Below are 20,360 nucleotides of genomic sequence, written 5' to 3' on the forward strand. Positions count from 1 at the left end.
TTTTTTTATTTTTTTTTTTTTTTTTTTATTAGTTCAAACGGGGAAGGACTTATTGAAATGAAATTGTAGTTGGCGCTTGATTAATTGAGTTCCTAATGATTGAATCCATTTGTCTGAATCCTGCGAGGTCCTATTGTTTGCATGAGAAATCGGAGATAGAGAAAACTAGTGAACTCCTATTATATGAAGTGGTCCCTCGACAAGTTTAGATAAATGGAGTTCCGTTGGAGTACGCGATAATATTGCGCGTGAGAGTTGTACGGTGCGGGAAGAGAAATTAGAGTGGTGGCCGAATTTGATTCCTCAAATATTCAATATACTTTTATAATGGAATTGCATAGAGTATTCTACAATAATCTGCTCGGCTTTGAGCTGATACTTGTTTTTTTAGTTAATTTATTATTTCACAAGACAGAGAGAGAGAGAGAGAGAGAGAGAGAGAGAGATCAAATACCGCAGGCAATATGCGAACGCAGGCGAAATGTACAACTTAAGAATATTAAGATTCCCTTAATATTCAACGAATATTATGTCTTTTATAATTTTATGAAATTTCTCGAAAAATTGAACAAGTTGCAATGTTCAACCGACAATGCAATCCAACGATGGAAAACGAAAATATCGCGGACAGATGAAACCAGAGATGATGTCAGATGACAAAACAACCGGCTTAATTAATAAATTCACGGACGGGAGGGACGGGGTGGTTGAAGGGTGGTCTCGTTTTTCCAGAAAATGGCTCTCACAACGCGCAGTCTCCCGAACAGTCTCCACCAGATGAATAGCCACCTCCGTTACATTAGAAAAGCCGGCTAACTGAAGCAGCTTGATTAATTAACGTGTAATTAATGAGTGGCTGAATCTAATAAGAAGCTTGCGGTGTAATCACCTGGAAATTTATCATGCACGAAAATAAGCGAAAGGTTCAACCGCGAAGTGGAGAAAAATATTCCTCTCCTTTTCTTTTCCTTGTTCCCCTCTCTGCCGACCTCCTTTTGTCTTTTTTCCCCCGACCGTTCGTGAAAACGCGGCGAATTGTTTTACATTCGTGAAACGCGCCTGGCAACCAGACGCGTTTATTTTCTTCCGCTAGAATATTTAAGAACGCAATATCTGCCGCCATTTACTCGTCTTCTTTCTCTTCTCTTCTCCTCTCCTAAAGATACTTGCAATTTCGTAATTCCAATTGAAATGAATTACCGTGCGATTTGAAATCAATGTTGCGGCACGCGTGATTATTTATTTTTTATCGTGTTTCAGGTTATATTTGTACGTATGTGTTATGTATGAATATAAATAACTAATATATTTTATATATTTATAACATATAAAATATTATAAATTATATTTTAATTATTATTAATTTATATTCTTTATATTTATTTTATTCAATTTAGACATGCTTTGCGAAGAAACGATATTAAAACGAGACAAAATTATGAGTTCAGTATCGCATTATACAATCTACTGTCTCTAGTAATAATTTTGTGAGATCCTAGATTTTAAAGAGAGAGATTGTAAACAACAATCAGTAGCTATGAAATCCATAAATGTAAGAAACGACTTTACACTATGTGTGTGAATAAATTAATCAATGCCAGTACACTAAAATTTTACAGATTGTTTAAAAAAAATTTCGAAACAAACGTTAATTATGGGAAAATCCAAGCAAACGGTAACAGATCACGTCGCCCGAATCGCACACGCGTGACCAGAGCAGCTGTACCTCGCAGAGACAGACTTTCAAAGCTGACTCACAAACTTCGTCCATTTTTCAACCGGGTCCGGGAATCGTATTCCCATTGTCCCGTAGAATTTCGTGGACAATCTCGTATTCGACTCGTGACGCTGCAACATTAATAGAAGCGCTGTGCTAACAGTGTCCGTCCGATTTCGGCCCGGCCCCGACGTGAAACTCGTCGCCTGGGAAGTCGTCGTCAGACAGAAATACGATTTTCGAGGTCGACTGACCTCCGTGTCGAGTGCGTTTATCTTGTCGAACGGACTGGTCGAAAGCTTTGCCAGGACAAATTAGCCGGGGGCTAGACTTCCGAGATTTCCGAAACTTCAGCTGCAAAAGCACGGAGTCGAGGAGACACATGGGCGCAGTTGTTTGGTTCTTACGAACTTCCTGGTAGATGTTGCTCGCGCCGGAAATCTTCTTTTAGATTGCACGTCAACGCGTGGATGTGTAAGTGATGATCCTAAGTATTGTTGTCTCACTTTGTTGAAAGATTTTAATAAATTCCGACAAATATTAGTATTCGTTAATATTAAATACTAATTTCTGTATATCCAAGTGTTAATTATCGTGCTTCAATAATATATTTATATTATTGTAAGAATAAGAAACTCGTTAGATTCGATAAATTCACATTCAATTACATACGTCAATAAAATTTTAAAATGTGTAACACTGAAATATCTATCTGTGATGTAAATGAAGCAATCGATTAATGATGAAATAACTGTAATGAGGAAATAAAGAGAAGTGTCTAAAATATAATAAATATACGGGACAACCATCTTCATAGCCACGTGATGAATGAGTCTGGCCTGAAGAAACCAGAGTGATCTTCTCACAAACAGAATTTGCATTCTAATATATTAAGTAACGGAATCATCTTTGTAGACAAACTGTGGTTATTAGAGACGCGACAACTTGTTGAGGGTGATGAAACATTTGATTTTATTAAAATCTCCTTTTCTCGTTCGAGCTGGAATTCTTTTTACAAAGTATTCCTTAAGATTTGATTCTTCTAAGTAGATTAATTCAAGTGAATGATAATAATTATAATTTCTCTGCTAGTAATTCTTCGAAAAATATTTGACGATTTGAAAAATGTTCGGAAATTCGCCAAATATTTTTAAGAAACCAATTTAGAAGAAGATCATTTAAAAAATCAACAAGCCTATTCTATTTATTCACCTTTATTTCTCGTAAAGGTGGCTAAATAGAATATCGGAGAACTTGCGATTTCAATCAAAAAAAAAAAACACAAAGCACAAATCGACATCTAATGTCGCGTTAATGCAGAAACGCTTCATTCGCAATTAGAAATAATTCTCTTCGTCAAGGCGCGTAACGTAAGAAAACCTTTTCAATCCTTCAGAATTATACTTCTCGCATCTACAAGATGCTTCAATTTCTTCCGAAAAATTCCCGTTGAATCGTATGCACATATTCACCGAATGATGAATAGACTGGTTTCACAGATCGCGTCATAGTACCATAGTTTTCGAAACTTGACAGCGCGGCGGCGAAGTACTTGGCACGGTCTTTTACATGGCGGATCCACGGGGCCGTGTCGAGGCGCATGTACACGCGGCAAGACGTATACATCATTCGGCTTCGTTTGGCGTGTAAGAGGATTTTCGTGTACCCACTTGTCGGAAAGCGGAGCGTGTAAACTTTTTAACGTAGATCACCGCCGCAACGATTGACCAGCGTTTCCTTCTTTTCCTCTTTCTTTCTTTTTTCCTTCCCTTTGCGCGTACAGAAATCTAGGAATCTCAGGCACGAGCTTGACCTCGTATCGGCGACCTTTAATCCTGATTAAATCTTCGCCAGCTAAAGGTTAACCGAATATAAATTCGAAGCCTCCCCTCTCCACGCAGCCTTCCTCAAATACGAACTCGTATTACGTACCACTTTATACGTCTACTTTGACTCCTGTCGCCCTTGACAATTTTTCCACCCTGCCCCCCTTAAAAAGTTAAATCTTCGTGCGACAATCTGATTAACATTGACTTCCTCTGCGAAAATGTTCGACGAACGTGACGAGTCGCCTTCGAGTAACGTGGAAACGAAAGATTATCATGGACGCTGCCAGTTGAAATATTGATACAGGGTGTGAGAAAATTAGGAATTGAAAGATTTAGTAATCACTAAGATGCGGAGGAAATGACTCCTTAAATTGATTAGAATTTAAAATTAATTCCTTTGGAAAATTTTAACTTCTGAGGTAAATCTATGTAACTTATCTATTTTTTTCTTTTCCTTTGTCATTCATATTTTTATGGAGAAAATTTTAGAGTTGAATTAATAGAAATAGAAAAGTTAGGAGATAAATAGTGAAAGAAAGAAAAGTGACAAGGTTTTGTAGAATTTCTTTATCGTTTCTCAAGAGTTTTAACGAGAATTTAACGATCGAATTAAATGTAGAGTATTAGAATGTTGAAAATCTATAATTTGGAAAGTTTATAGTACTCATTGCAAAGAGCAAGTACCAAAAATTAGCATTTTCAGAGTGTATTATATATAAAATATAATATTGCATTGTAATGAGTCTCGGTAATACAATAGTGAACGTCTATCGTGGAAATTCTGAACTGAATGAGGTCTGGAAACTTTAAGGGTATGTGGCACAGCTTCGATGAATAGTAGTCGCTATTAATGTGTAGATACAAAAGAGGATCAATTAATACAGACTCAAGAAATCAGCTTTTCCAAAGAAAAACGTGATACATATTTAGATACGATATATAATGTAACACGGTATATAGTGATATATGCAAGATAAAAATTGAAAACTTCAATCCGGAAAAGAAAAATTAATACTCGAGTAAGTCTTACAGTATGTTGGACTGAACGTAGGTTTTTTGTAAAATTTGTGTTGCGATAGAGCACTTTGAAAAATGTTATTAATATTAATATCTCGTACAGCCGTTTGGAGGAATATTCTGCTTAAGTGGTGTACATGCGAGAATTGCGTATTTCATGCATATTTGATGCATTTATTTTGTAAAATCCGTACCGTTTCGTGTACATTATCCCTGATAAATATTTACTCGTCTCGGATACTCGCTCGAGAAATTATGCACGCATGAAATATCGACGCTCTCGGTGAGAAGTAATGAACTGTTTGTGGCAATAAAGCGCTAGATTCTCAATAAAATATACTTGAAAATTTATTTCAAGATCACGTTATTGTACATTAGTGTGATAGAATATACACACTTTCATTCACAAATTAGAATTTCAAAAGAATTGATCACCTACATTCTTCGAGCAAACAAGTATTTTGTTCACGGTCAATTATTCTTTAATTATAACAGAAAAATGCGCCGACAACTTTCCTCCGAAAAAGTACACGTAAAGAAAAGAAGGTGCTCCAAAACTTTCGTGTATTTTAAATAGCGAGTTGTGTTATTTAAATTTATAATCTACTTATTTCCTGAGCTACTGATTTATAAATTATTTCGAATTAGTTAGTTCCACGATTGATTCGTAAATTTTTATCAAACTCGAATATTGTTGAAGAAATTCAGTGTATGCACATCGTTTATCATTTCATCTTTCTAATTATGTCTCCCCCCCCCTTTAAGGAGGATCGGTAATGAAACGAACGTTGCACTGCAACCATAAATAACAAACTGGTCCTGCAGGATACGTATAATGGCGCGATCGTCGGAATTCCTCGAGCATTAGAGTATCGAGTACGCCTTCGGCCCTAAATCGATCGAACTTTTTCCAGGTCGGTGCATATTTCAGATGGCAGCAGATAGGATACACGTAATGGTTGGAGCCTGGACATGACGGATCGCGGTGCTTCTGTATTTCGGCTAGACAGCCACATATTCATTAAAAATATATACAGCCGCGTGAACGTCCGTACTGGCACGTGGATGAACATACGAGATTGTTCTGATCGAATGATTAACAATGTTAAAAATTACGTAGGTTTTCTTAGATGATATTCTGATCAAACTGATAATGCTATATGCATCTGTCTATTCTATATATACATGAATTCCTCGTGTAATCACGTTCTATATGCGGAAAGTGTAATTTACATAGAATTAAACGATGATATGTGCATTTTTGCTTTATGTATTTATTACTTGATACAGGATTGATGTAAAGAATATGCATAAAAATATAAATTACTTTCATAAATATTACATATATAGTACACACTAATATTAGTCTTTAAAAGAATGGTATTAATTCAGAATCCAAATTTTCTTTCAATGGTGTCGTCGTGGAAAATGAACTTGCCGAACGACTGTCGTTACAACAACATCAAGCACGTGTCTCCACGTCAAGTTAATAAATAAAAACATGCTTTTCATCTATACGAAGAAACATTGTACGCCTACTAACTCCGACTAACTTCACATCGCACGTTCTCTTTCCAACGATCCAAACCCCGATCTCTAATTTATCCAAAACCGTGAACTTCAAAAATCAGCGAATCCCCAAACAGTCGTATCATTCGGCGGATGAAATTAAAATTCCCGGTCGTTCGAACAATCGTGGCCGCTGTGTCGTGTTCATCGCCGAAAATGGCGAGTCGTAGAAAAAAAGAAAAAAGAAAAGAAAAGGGAGGAAGAGGGGGAAAAAAAAGAAAGAGAGAGAGAGAGAGAGAAAGAAGAACGAAAAAGGGGTGGAAAGAATCGCGTGCCTCTCCCCACTGTTAGCACAGTGGTGCATACCTATTTGCGACAGTTGGTCCGCTGCCAAGATTGCTGATTCCCCGCGGCTATCGTAGTACCACTGTTCCACCTTTTTCGGCCGAATACGTAAATCTATTGTGTCGCCAACGACGGAGCGCATATACGCGAGCCAAATACTCCGGCGTGTTCCGTGAACGGCCTACCTTCTCTCCCCGGAGTCTCCTGGCTCCCGGCTCGCCTCAACACACCGCTCCACCAGAAATATTTCAATTTTCCAAAAATTTTCACCCTCCGGACTGGTCTGCCGTTCGCCCGACAGCCAATCCAACCTCTGTTTCGCGGAAATGAGCGGCCAGCGAGATGCTTAACGAGTTGTTTTCAAGAGGGGAAAATAAAGGACAGATTCGAAGACTGGAAGGCCGGGCGGGGAAGAGTGGATCGCTGGTGTCTTTTAACGAACGTTTCTGAATGAGAGGTGAGGCTGTCGACTGAAATGTCGATCCGTCCGAGCGATTCTCTAGAATTATCTTCGAAATACTGAGGTTATCCTTGACGTCGAGTACTCAAGTTGTATACTTGATGAAATTTTATTTTCATTTGTCAAAGAACTTGGCGAGAATGTGACGGAAAATGAGAGAATTCTATTTCCTTTTTCCTTAAATCGGGAAATTTATGAGTTTACAAGCTGAAGACGAAAATTATGTTGGCTTCCTTGCTTTATCCTTGATTTTTTATTTTTTAAGAAAGAAACTTCTCATCGAAGAAGTTGCATAAATATAATCATACTAGTCCGTGGGAAAAAATCAAATGAACACCACGACCGTTGTTTCAAACTTTGCCGCCAGTAATAACGCGAAATAAAAACAGGATGAGGTTGTATAATATTTTTAATGTCGACTGTCAACTGCCTTCCTAATTTCCGCATTATACTATGGAAAATAGATTTTCGCGGTGCGAAACTTTCTGCGTCGACGAGTGATCTTTTTTCCCTCAGTTTTCTTTCAGTTCTATGTTGGGGTTATTTCTCTTCCTTCTCAGGTGAATTGACCATTTCGTGCCGAACAAATGGCTATTGACAGAGTATAAATTCTAATTGGTGGCCATACAGGATGTTCCATGACAAATGGACACTGTTCGAAATAAGAACTCAAAGAAACATAATAATTGAGAATAATTATACGTAATATTTCTACACACACTCGTTTGCTTTTGTAGAATGCACTCACATTTACTTAATTTGCGAGGGACAGAAGTTAATATTAAAATATAAAGATTTATAGTCTCGTCAATCACAGTGTAATTTTTATTTCTGCTTCTCTCTCTAATTTCTCTAAATGCAGTTGCTAGATTGCTGGTTTCTGTGTAAATTCATATTCTGGCGGAACCCAAACGAAAGTAACAGAGATTTTTGAAATTTCGCATACTCTTCCACATTTCTTTCACTTTCATTCTGATGAGTTCTCAAAGTACTCCGTCTCGCGTCTCCACTTCATCATTCGTAAACTTTCTATCGCATCGTCTGTTACAAAACAATTTATATTCAACGAAGCGGGTAATTTCAATTTCTTATTCTTCTTCTTCTTCTTCGTCTTCTTCGAGTACCATCCCCCTTCGTTCTACAATGGAACATTGATTCTCGCAGTCGTGATGCTCGCAAACGACTTCGGCCCGTAAATTGTAACTTCTTCTTCTTATTATTATTATTACATTTCATTGTTATTGTTATCATTATCAGTGTTCTTTGCTCCGTCGGAGACGAAAGTAAGTTCGAAAGGTCGACGGGGTTTGCATTCATTTGCATCCGTGGCCGAAATTTATTGAGTTCAGGGAACTGGAACACGTGCAAAAGCGTTGCAGGTTGCCAGTTCCGGATGCTCGCTTCTAAAACTGCGCCGCTGCAAGCCCGGTCATGAAAAATTGTACGCTTTGAGGGAACGCGTTTAAACTCTCCATCCGCGCAACATAATTAGCAGGGAAACTTTTGACATGCGAATTTGACGAGATACTTTTAAAACTGGTGCACGAATCAAGCTCACCAGTGAAATACGTTACAGATAATTGTTTCCCGAGGGATAGTAGAAATTGACAAATCTTTGTAAATAAATAATATTTCTTCACTTTTCTAACAGAAATAATTTTCAAATATAATTTCAATAAAATTGTACCTGTGAATTGTTTCATTTATATTTATCTTCATTCGTCATTGAATTATATTTTCATAACAGGAAATTGATATATTCATTCATTAAAATAATAATAAAATAAAAATATTTCTTAAATACGATTTTAGTAAAATGTATCTACGATAATACATCAATGTCAGAAGATACAAAATGTTAATCGCACTTGCTTGTAAAAGTGATTTTTCCATTATGTCTGTCATCGTTCCAATTTTGGTTGAAAAATTTTGAACCTCGAACTTGGTTCTAATTTGTAAAATGTACAAGTAACAAAAAAAAAAATGACAAAAATGTCAACTAACTAAATAACTTTTGTCAATAACTTTGCGTTTACGTGTAAGTAATGAAAATAAGTAATGAAAAATGTTAGAATTGAGGGAACCAAGTCATAGTTCATGTATTCGATCTATTGTAAATTATCTTTCAGCAGAATATAAAACAGAATACTGATATTTAAAAAAAGAGATAGATCGAGAAGAATATTTCAGCAGTCAAATATCCCCGAATTCAATTAACAATCATCCGATGAGCAGATTGAAACGAATGTATTAAAATACATTAAAAATTTCAGACGCTGTTATTAATTAAAACGAATATGATACATTACTTCCTGCTTAAATATAGCACGTCCACGAATAAACTTCATCTGGAAAGCGTGTCAATCTTAATTCCGCGCTGTTGTATCCGCTGGAAAATCAATTCGACCGAAATTCAGAGCGTTCAATTTTAACTGTCCCCGTTTCGAACAATCGCATCGATCAGATATCCAGCCTAATTGAAGCATTACAATTCACGAAGTGTTTCGCGTCGTTCTGTGCACGTTCTGGCCGTGAACCTTCCCCACGTGGTACGATGACAATGAAAATGGCGGCGGACGACGAACGCGCAAAGATCTCGTTCGATGCGAGGGTAGCCACGAAAGCCACTCGATAAAAGCTCGTTCCACGGATCTCGAGTAGCTTGCGTCCTCTCCTTTTCCTTTTCTTTTTTCTTTTTTTCTTAAACGGAGGCCAACGACGAATAGCTTAGATAAATGTGGTCGCCGGAACGAAAAAAAGGAAAAAAAGAAAAGGGAAGCGCACGGTCGAAACGTAAAGCGTTACGGCTCGAGAGTCGATTATCCTGGGCAAGAGAGCAGAACGTGGAGGTTCTGAAAATTGCCGTCACGCATAATCGACAGTCTGACCGAGTTGGATATCGAACGAACGAAGCATCTGCGATTTCTAGGCACGGAAATAGTGCTTGGAAATGGATTGAAACGAAGATGTGGAAAATTGGAAAGTTTATAATTTATTAATTAAATAATTCGAATGTTCATGATATATTTCTAAATTGAGCAAATTAATGGTTGAATGATAATAGATCGATGTGTGAACGATTTTTTAGAAAATAAAGAAAAATTTTAAGACAGCTCAAAATATTTATATTACATTATGATTTTCGAAGTATTGTGGAGATTAATATAATTTTTTGTATGAGGGAAAATCTAGATTGTCTATAGAATATTATTTTATAGTGTGCATTATATGCTATACTATAAAAATGCTACATATCTTATAGTTATATCGTTAAATGTATAGTTATATCGAACATGTATTTTATGGATATAACAGACGAATATATTACAATCTGATGAAAAGTATCTGTTATATATTCATAAATGATTTTCTGCAATTAAATGATGGGTAAAAATTCAAGTATATAACGGACAATGTAACGAAATGATTCTTTGTTTTCAGTGCACGTTTCACATAAGATAACATACGTTGTAAAGGAGGAAACTTAGAACTCGATACGTGAAGATCGAAATGCAAACTATGAAACATGAAATGTAAAGAGTGCAATGCACTGTACAGCAGTATGAAGTACAAAGTTTAAAGTGTAACGTAGGCATTACGAATTGCCGAGACTTGAAAAGTAAAATTTTCAACTTTCGATCGTTAATTCTCTATCTCGAAAGTTTCAAAATCTGAAAGATTGCATCCCTAATACAGAACCTATATTTCAAACTGTAACTTTTATATCCTCTGTCTTCCATCCGGAATTTTCTTTTCGCGCATCAGTCCCACCAAAGGCAAAATTACAAATTCGACGAATGAAAATTTTACGTTAGAATGGACCAGATATTTAAGCAAAAAGAGACAAGGAATAAGGAATAGATCTATTGCATTTTACCAAATCATATATTTTGAAATATTCATTAAAATCTAAAACGTATCATTCTATAGAATGCGCTCACAGAGAATTTACAGATATCAACTATCTCCGTACCGCTTAAGGTTAACGTATGTATATTTCGGTCGTCAATAATCCAAAACAGCTGATAATTTTTCTCAAACTCCTAAAATTTGGTCGATGTGCACACGACGGAAGTTCAATTAATAATGAGTCCGCTGAAGTTTAATCTAATGTTCCGATCGTCAGTGACCCGGAACTGTTGATAATTTCTTTTTAGTACTTCGAAACAGTTTTTCTATTATACTAATCAATAGTTTTTCGATTTCTATCGCAAGGTTACACTTGAAACTATGAAATAATGCTTGGGAATTCAATCACTGATTCAATTGTTATAAGTAAATTGTTAAAATTGTTAATATATAAAAATATTATCGAAATGCATTATTTTACAGTTTGAATAATTCATTTGAAACAATTACATTATTTCTACAATATTTTTTAGACATTATTTAATAATTTTCACAGCTTTTACGTTACGATTAAACAATTAAGTTGATCATTTCATTCAACAAGTCAAAGTCATTTCTGTTATGTACATTGTTCAAATTATTAGTTAAAAATTTTAAATAACACTTAGAAACATTGCAGAAAAGTATTTATTGTTTAATTATTGTAAGTAAATTGTTAGAAATATTATATAGTGTTTAAACAATTCGAATATTCAGAAATATTGTTTAAAATTTACTTCGAACGTTCAATCGATGTGCACACGATGAAGGTTCAACTTGTACTTGACTATTTTCCTGCTCAACCTTCAGGTATAGTCAGTCATGCACAGCAGGTAGTAATCTTTGTAAATACTTTCAAAAACACATTTTTTATTCAGCAATCAGTAATTTTACAGTTTTATTGTTTCATAGCTTCCATTGATTTGATGCGACAATAAATACTGAAATGTTTATATTTTTTACAAAGTGAAACTACGTTTGCACGGTTAGCTTTTAACTTATAATTATTTGAGATATACCAAATTTTAATTTATATGTCTGTGACATATAATACTAGTTTATGTAGAAAATAATTATATTACAGCCAAAAATTAAGCTGATCGTTTTCTTAAGAATAGCTATGCAAATAAGAAATCGATCCCATTAAATTCAATAATTTTCGATGCAGATGTAACATTATTCCACAGACGAATAAAATATTAATAATGGGTAATGAAAATAAAAACTCGATCAATAATGGCATTACGAAAAGTCTCAAATTTTTAATATTTGATTTAGCAATAACATTGTGTTATCAATCCATTCATCGAATCTGAAATCGAGGCTGAGAGCAACGTTTTGGCATTGAATGAAATCAGAATAACGCGTCAACCAAGATAGAACCAACCGACTTGTAATATCTTCCGCCTCCGACTGCTGTGATATTCACCGTTCCTAATTTAGGACTGGAAGAAACGGTACAACATTGTAGGATTCGTATTAAAACCAGCTGTCGGAAGGCGAATAAGAAAATGTATGGTCTGATTTAAAAAAATCAAGTTGATCTTAAAATATCCTACACCATTGTATGAATGAAAAAATTGATAATACTATTGAACAGCTTTTGTATAAACATTTTTTTCGTAGCTTCAACCTTTTCCAAGATATTTCACTGTTCTTAGTTAGACACATCCTATATACATATAATATCATAATTTCCGTGACTTGTGCGAGAGAATTATAATCAAACTCGATGTCATTACGTTTAATTAAATTTCGTTGCTAATTATAAGCCGAAGCCTGATAATGCATTATGTTTCATTATTACCGTGTTTGATATACGAAAGTGAACCGAGCTCAACTGATATCGCATTCTACTTGCTATCCGCATGTTTCACAAACTGATTAACCGGCTCTTTGCTCTTTGCATCGATATATAAATACTCGCGCGATAATAAATTGCCACACGCTGCGGCATTGAATTTCACCCATGTGTTGCATTCTCATTAATTCGTTTATTTTCGGACGTCATTAAGAATTAACAAATAGCATTATCATTGATAACATACGAGGCGATATAGCATTGACGATATAACATTTACTTCTTTTCTTCTTTCAACATTTAAAACCTTCATGGAAATTTATTTCAGCAAATCAACTACGACGATGACGAGGAATTTGAAAATAATAAGAAATGAGAAAAATTCGCGATAAGAACAGAATCGGATTATCAATTTCCTAACCTTCTAGTTTTCTAATAGAAAATTCGATGCAAAATCAAATCTGCACTAAAGTATCAAAAACATTCGAGTGTCAAAATCAATCGAAATGTTGTCTCTCGTTAATACAAATATTCAAAAATATTCTCCGCTCTAATTAAATTCGCGCGTTGAACAGTTCATGAAACTTTCGAACAGTCGGCCGTGGACAGGGGCTAAAGAAATCTAGGGAAATTGCTTCTTTTTCCGGTTGTCACTCTGGGTTTCGGCCCGATAAGCGTCGAACCCAGGAGCAGGACAAAACCGTAGAGACTCGGTCGAAACTAGATCGAACTTGATTCCCCTCGCTGCAGACGAGACCGGACTAGACGAACAACAACGAGATTCAATCGGCGAGCGGGTCGCTGAAGAGTTTTACACTTCTCCGCGTTTGCCGCACCTGCACGCAGGATATCCCTAACGAGGTAAATATGAGGGAATCGCTCGGATCTCTTAAAGGATAGGGTATCCTCCCGTGCTGTGGGTGTTGCGGAATGCAACCCACGTAGCAACGCGAGAGAAGAAATAGGAAACGCGCAGGGGGTTTCGAGTTTCGCTCGAGCTTTCACAATATCCATAGCGGATCGCCTTGTATTCACCCTTTCCTCGCGTTAACCCTTCCCGCCCCTCGCCTCTCCGCCCACTCACCCCCTCGCCCCTTCACGGCTCCTTCGGTCTGCATCCGCGCCGCTTTCGTTTCTTCTCTCAACCCTTGTTTGCGCTCCTCGTGTTTTGTATAGAGCCTTTCGAACACTCGCTGCCACTCGTTCGGAACGTTTGAAATCAGAGAAGAGGTTCGAGACTTGAATTCGTTGGTGAAAAAAAAAAAAAAGAAAAAAGGAAAAAAATAGTGCGCATCCGTTTCGAGCGGCCGTTCGAGAGACTTTCGCAGAGTTGAATTAATGTAGTGCGATGAATATTCGCAGGGTGACCGCGCGAACGTTCCCTCGGTCGTATTTTGTACGAAAGTGGCAAGTGTTTTATAGTTTCGACGTTTTACAGTTTGGTTCGTGAAACGTTTCGTTTGTATATATACGATACATTTTTGTGAATGGATTATATTAATGGTGTGTTGCGGGAAACATTTTATTAGTCGTATAAATATTTAATATTCTCTTTATACGGAAACAATCTGGTAATGTAACATGATACAGTGATAAATGATTGATACTCACTTGTGTGAATAGTTGAGACATTGCTCTTCTTATAAGTTACATTTATGAGATTATTCAAACTTCCTTTGATTCAGCAGTGTATATAGAGATTAAAATTAAAAATTCTAAGCACACGTCTTATAGAGATAATGAAGAATCGTGCAACTACTCTGCACACATTACATTTTGCCGATATAATCATATCTAACTGAAATTCTAATAAAATTGATATATGTATATAAAAATTATATATATATATATATTTATATTTTATATATAAATATATAATAAAAATTATATATAATTTTTTATATAATATATTTAATAAATATAATATAAATATATTTATATTTATATATATATATATAAATTTTGTACCATAGATGTTTGAATATTTATACTCTGTGTACACAGAGTCACTTTTTTTTTCTCGTACAAAAGTTAATTCTTTATGAGTAAAAGTGACACAGTGGAACTCGATTCATTTTCAAAGATGTTTCCTCGTGTAAGTACGAATTCCGAATATATATAAACGGGAATTTATACGAGGATTCAAAGCACTTTTACAAGTTGCAATGAGAACGATAAGCAAGGAAATATTTAAAAGAAACCACGCCCGCGTGTGTGCTTCCTTCGCATGTAAAAATAAACGAAATAGAGGATAAATTCCATGCAGTTCTTACATCTGCGGAGGTCTTTTGCGGAAGGCGGCGTTAAAGGAGAGAAAATTCAAGGACTGACGATGGAAACACGGTGAAAGCAGTGATTTTTCAATCTTGCAACCCACTGCCGGAGCGTCTATCGCTGAAAAGAGGAATTTACATCCTTAAGCTGTGTCCCGCGGCAAAAAGGGACACGAGGATTACGTCTAAAAAGATTACGCGAAACTTACGTAAGGTCTAAATTTCTTTTTTCTTTTCTTTTTTTTTTTTAAAGGAGATTACGTTTATCCTATCGATTTCCCTTTAAGAAACTGCTTTCTAGACACGAATTCGAGCGATATCCGACTCCGAGCGGAGTTACAAGGAACTTTTAATTTCATAAATTCCATTTAATGATTCTCATCGAGTGTACGCTCATTGAACACGAAACAAGAAACTCCGTTTCAGAGAAGAAACCTCACTCCATCGAACCGTTCGATGGAAATATTTTGCAACTAAACGGCGAACTTTTACATTTAAACGTTTCGACGTTTCGATCTGTAAATTACAAATAGAATGATAAATTCAACTGAAACCAACCCGATAAATACGACAGGAGGAATAAGTTTTTTGTTGACCAATTTGGAAAAAACTTCTGTACCAATTGAAACGAAAAATTGAACAAAATGAAATTATTTTTCAATCTGACGCGGGAGGTACAACGAAAACTGTTGCACTCGTTGAAAAATGTTTTCTCGTGGCACACTGTGCCTGCATGTAAACATTTTCACAGGAAATTAATCAACACTCAAGTTCCCCATCAATCGTTTCAAAGGTATTATTCCCATTTATAGATCAATAAATATTATTCTTCAAGTTGTGATTAATTGCTTCCAATTTTGACAAACGTAATACTTATCCTGAAACATCCTTTTCAGTGTATCTTCAATTTCAGACATTTAACTTTGAAAGAAATGATCGAACACTTTCACGAGCCTCTGTAACATTCAGAATTAACTTGTGAAATACTTCTCTGACACCAAAAACAGGACACGAGGACAAAACAGATGCCATATTTTTAGTCCATTTCACCATTCTTAAGAAGTAAAGCCGAAAAAACTCGATCGAGCCAGCTGGCATGCTCGAAGCTTCTTCTGATATGGATCGAATCAATGAAATGGGGATAAATCAGGAGACCGCGCACTTTGTGGCGGAATGTTCGACCAGTTTAATCACAGAAAGTGCTGATCGAAGGCCTCGGGACTAATCTCCAGTGTATCTTCTTGGACGGAGTTTACCGATCAAAGCTGAACGGTAAGCTGTTCCTCGTTGTCCTTGATGCCCGCGATTGAAAGGAGAATGCTTTCTTTTAAAAGGGGGAGGCTGTGCACTTACGAGTCATGATCGAAGCAACGAAGAACGAATTTCTTTCTTATTTGCCGTGCCCACGAAACAGGGTGAAGGAACTGTTGGACCGATGTAACACACTATCGCTTCGAGATACGTGGCGTCTCGTTGCGTGTGAGCAGTATTTTGAGAATTTTCTTCGTTGGAAATATTTGTTGGGAATGTGAATTTCACGAATACGAAACGTAGAAGATATTGAAGAAAGAATTAAAGATAATTCTCAGTGATTTAGGTCGATGTAACATCAGCCACGTTAAAAATCCATTAGGAATACGAGAAAATGTCAATGTTAGAAACAAGGAAAATAGAATCTAGAGAAAGGAAACTTGCGAGATATAAAGTTTCGTATCTCACGAGAAGAATAATTTTCAGTAGCACAGATCAATAGAGTGTCAGTCGTTAGAAACTGAACACTCGTCGATCGTTATTCAATGATATAGTTGATTGGATTTTATATATACGCCGTTACATATTGAATTGAACTTTCACGTCATAATCAAGCAGGTTAAAACCATAGTTAGCAAAATTCATCAACAATTTATTAAATAATATTATTTCTTAGTAAATAAAATTAATTATTTATTAAAATAAAATTTAATAAAATATTTTTTAGTAAAAAATTTTAGTCTGCAACGGAGAATTGTAGATCTTCGTCTTCTTAAGCGAGATCTTATAAGTAAATTGTAGATCTCCATTTCTTTGAGTTCTTGGATTAACGTTTCGCTGTATCGACTTACACTGTTGAATATTTCCTTTTGCACAACACTCGCTAGGTATATCATAACATGGATATATTTCGTTCATTTCTTCGCGTTGTGAAATTGGAATTTTTCAAACGAGAGGGAAGAATAATTGAAAAAAAAGGCGAGGCGGACATCATTATTAAAAACTCGGAGTTGTAAAAATAATTCCCACTCTACAGAGGATAATTAAAATAGGCTTTATATTAAACTTCAGAATTATTAAAAACTGTTCGAGTCTTGAAACGGCGTTTTTCAAAAACTATACGAATCCAACTGCATTGCCAATTTATCAACATCTATAGTCGTAGAATGTGACAAAATGAAACATTGGGAATTTCATCGGCTTGCTACAGTGAAGGGACTATCAGTGAAGGGACTGTGTTTAGGGCACGAACCGGGAAAGGTAATCGATTCCAGACAGCGAATTACTGCCGTGAAGTTTACGCAACTGCCTCGTTAATTTGGCAGTGTCAGTAGCACTTGAACTCTGAATTATTCCAGATTCCATAGACTGATTCTATTTATCACGCGTTTCCGCGTTTGTGCGCCGTGTGGTACCAGGCTTCGTAACGTGACATTTAATAAAACGATGGAGCAATTCAAGAAACGAATTGGAAACGGGAATGTTTTGTGCAGAGTTTAAGCAGAATTTAACAAATTGCATAAATTTTCTAATTTAAATTGCAGAATTGAGACAAATTACAGCGACGCTATTATATACAATAATATTATATTACATATTATTATATTACGAAATTACAGTATTCTCGTATAATGTTAGATTCTTTTCAAGTCTGAATAAACTACTCCAGCTTGAATTCGTACCTATAACTATCAGAAAAAATAAAACAACGAGACACGCACTCTATTACAGATTATATCTAAATTGATGCGATTGACGCGTTCGGCGATGAAGAAATAAAGATAGAAAAGAAATAAAAAAATGCTCGTCATTTCTCTGACATAGTACCACTGTCGATCTTCGATATAGAAAAATTCTTTAAACACTGAAAAGCAGAGTATTACTTATTCTCAGATACTGTGCTACAGGCACGTACGTATATATCTTAAATAGTTGAACATAGTGAACGACACGTATGAGCTATCTCAAGAACTTGGAGACATAAATGGTGGAAGTTACACTCATAGTTTCTAGCCACGTTCCCTTAGTCCCCCTTCACCCGCCGCCTATGCAATCCTAACAGCACCGAGTTCACGCATCCGCGTTAAACACGTTGCGACAGTTTCGCTGCGAGGAAAACTGTCCTGGAAATTCGTCGTACGCACACGGCGCGTAACCATGCAGAAAAATTACCGTGGTTTCGATTCTACGAGAACGAGAACCACACAGGGTTCGTAACTGGCGATTCGTTGGCCAAACCGAGTAGAATTTCCAAGAGTTTTCGATGGCCTACCGAACGTTTCTGTCTGTTGCAGCTCTGCAGACTATCGAAAAGCACAAAGGGTTAATTCGCTTGCCGAATTGTTCGACTGGAGAGCCGTTCGAGAGGCAAAGAAGGAGTGGAATGACGAACAGGAATGAACGAAGGTTTTGATTCTTTCTAAGAGAACCTTTCGACCAGTGTTCCAACGCTTTTGTTACTGATCTACATTGCATCTTTTTTTTTTTTATCGAAGGAAATTAAGTCACTCTGTCTGTTTTGTGATTAAGACTTTTCATTATAAGTAATATTTCTTTTTTTTTTTTTTTTTTATTTTAGACGACAATGGATCCATCAGTATTAAAAATATTAATTTCTGTAAATGCAAGATATCTATATCGCAGTGATATAGATATTTATTGAAGAATTTATTACACGAATATATCAAACAAATGAACTGTTATGTGAATGAATATGCATTCCAAGATACCCAAGGTCTAACACTTGTTTATTTGTTCTTTTAATAGATCGCTGTCAAGATAATTTTGAAGAAGAGCATCACGCTTCGAGTTGAAGATTTTCGTTCGCCATTACTTCTGGAAGCGAGAACGTTTGCTCGGAGCTTTAGAAATTCACGCTGCTTGACGCCAATAGTTTAAAGACGTGTCATAGACCGCGAGTTTACGAAGAGTGAATTCGGTTGTAACGGTTCGGTGACCAAAGAGTCAATTCTGCAGGAAATTCCGCGCCGTGGCTAAATTACATCACTTCGTGTAAACATGGCCATTGAGGGTTGCCTCCCTTTCACGTAAAGGAACGCATTCGAGGGACATGGCCAACAATCATTAGATACGATGCAAACAGCCTGCCGTTGAAAATATTTCCAACTCTTAAAAATTTTCCAGAAATTCAGGATTGAATTTTCATACAGTATTTTAAGTTTCAAATTTGTATGAAACTTTCAATTTTTTTACAATGCTGTATATACGCTAACAAATTATACGTTACGTTACTGGAAAATATACCGTGAAATTTCAACGTTGTGAAACTTTACATCTGCATTTGAATTTTCCCGAGATTTTTCTACCTATATTTCCCTGAATGCTGAAGCATTAATTAATCGCGTGTACAATATCCTCTGAAATAATCTGTCCGCGGAGAAAAACAGGGGGAGGGGGGACGTTTAAAAAAAAAAAAAAAATTACCAAGTTCGATAAAAGCTACTGCGGCAGAGTGGGGGAAAAAATGTTCCATTTAAAATAAATTAGAGGATTTCCTTTATCTCTAGTTTGTTGCGCTAAGTAATTAAACCCTCCCGTTCAATTTAATTAAACAAAAATGAAAAACCGAGAAAAGGAAGAAAGAAGGGAAAAAATTTCCGGTCGATATTCACAGATATTAACAGGAAATACCCTTGCACCGTTTTATTTAACTCATCCTCTGAACAGAAGATTCCATTACAATTAGTTTACATGAAATTTTACGTTCAACCGCATTTTATTTAACGTTTATCGAAAGATTTCTTCCTTTCACATTTTATTTCCAAAATATATTAAACTAAACGATCAAACTAAACGAGCAAATCTTTCGTTCACAGACTAGCCTTTCAAAGTCTTGTAGATTCCTCAGTTTTTGACGGATGCGTCAAACAAATTTTCTATGATGATATTTCTAGTTTACAGATACGATTTTGAGTCATGCTCCATCTTCTCATCTAACGTCTACGTTATTCCTCTTTCCAGCGGCCTGTTCATTTCACCACCGATGCATACATTTCCGAAGAATAGCAATCTTTCAATGCGTGCGTCGACTTCTGTGATACAGCACGGTACTCGGGATCTCATCAGAAGGATCCCGAAGAGATTCGGAATTAAGAAGGACGAAGGAAACCGGAGAAAAATTTGAAGCTCGACTACGTAGAAGAACCGGCGGTTCTATTATTTGAGAGCAGCTTAACTCGCGAAAAGTAATTATGACATTTTCACCTGGTGAAATTAAAACTTGATCTATTAATCAACCCTCTTACTCCGG

General features: G+C 36.1%; 1 protein-coding gene across 1 annotated transcript in view; it reads left to right on the top strand.

Annotated features, from left to right (window-relative positions):
- LOC122529590 (neurotrimin-like) overlaps positions 1 to 19,176 on the top strand; it is a 404,527-nt gene extending 385,351 nt beyond the window's left edge. Inside the window, exons 11-12 of the mRNA XM_043655866.1 lie at positions 18,385 to 18,496; positions 18,857 to 19,176. Of these exons, the coding sequence (XP_043511801.1) occupies positions 18,385 to 18,496; positions 18,857 to 18,872 (128 nt within the window). The 3' untranslated portion in view covers positions 18,873 to 19,176. The remainder of the gene's footprint in view (positions 1 to 18,384; positions 18,497 to 18,856) is intronic.
- The last annotated feature ends 1,184 nt before the right edge of the window (positions 19,177 to 20,360 follow it).

Source organism: Frieseomelitta varia, unplaced genomic scaffold, assembly GCF_011392965.1.
Source record: "Frieseomelitta varia isolate USP_RPSP 00005682 unplaced genomic scaffold, Fvar_1.2 scaffold_298, whole genome shotgun sequence".
Classification (NCBI taxonomy): Eukaryota; Metazoa; Arthropoda; class Insecta; order Hymenoptera; family Apidae; genus Frieseomelitta; species Frieseomelitta varia.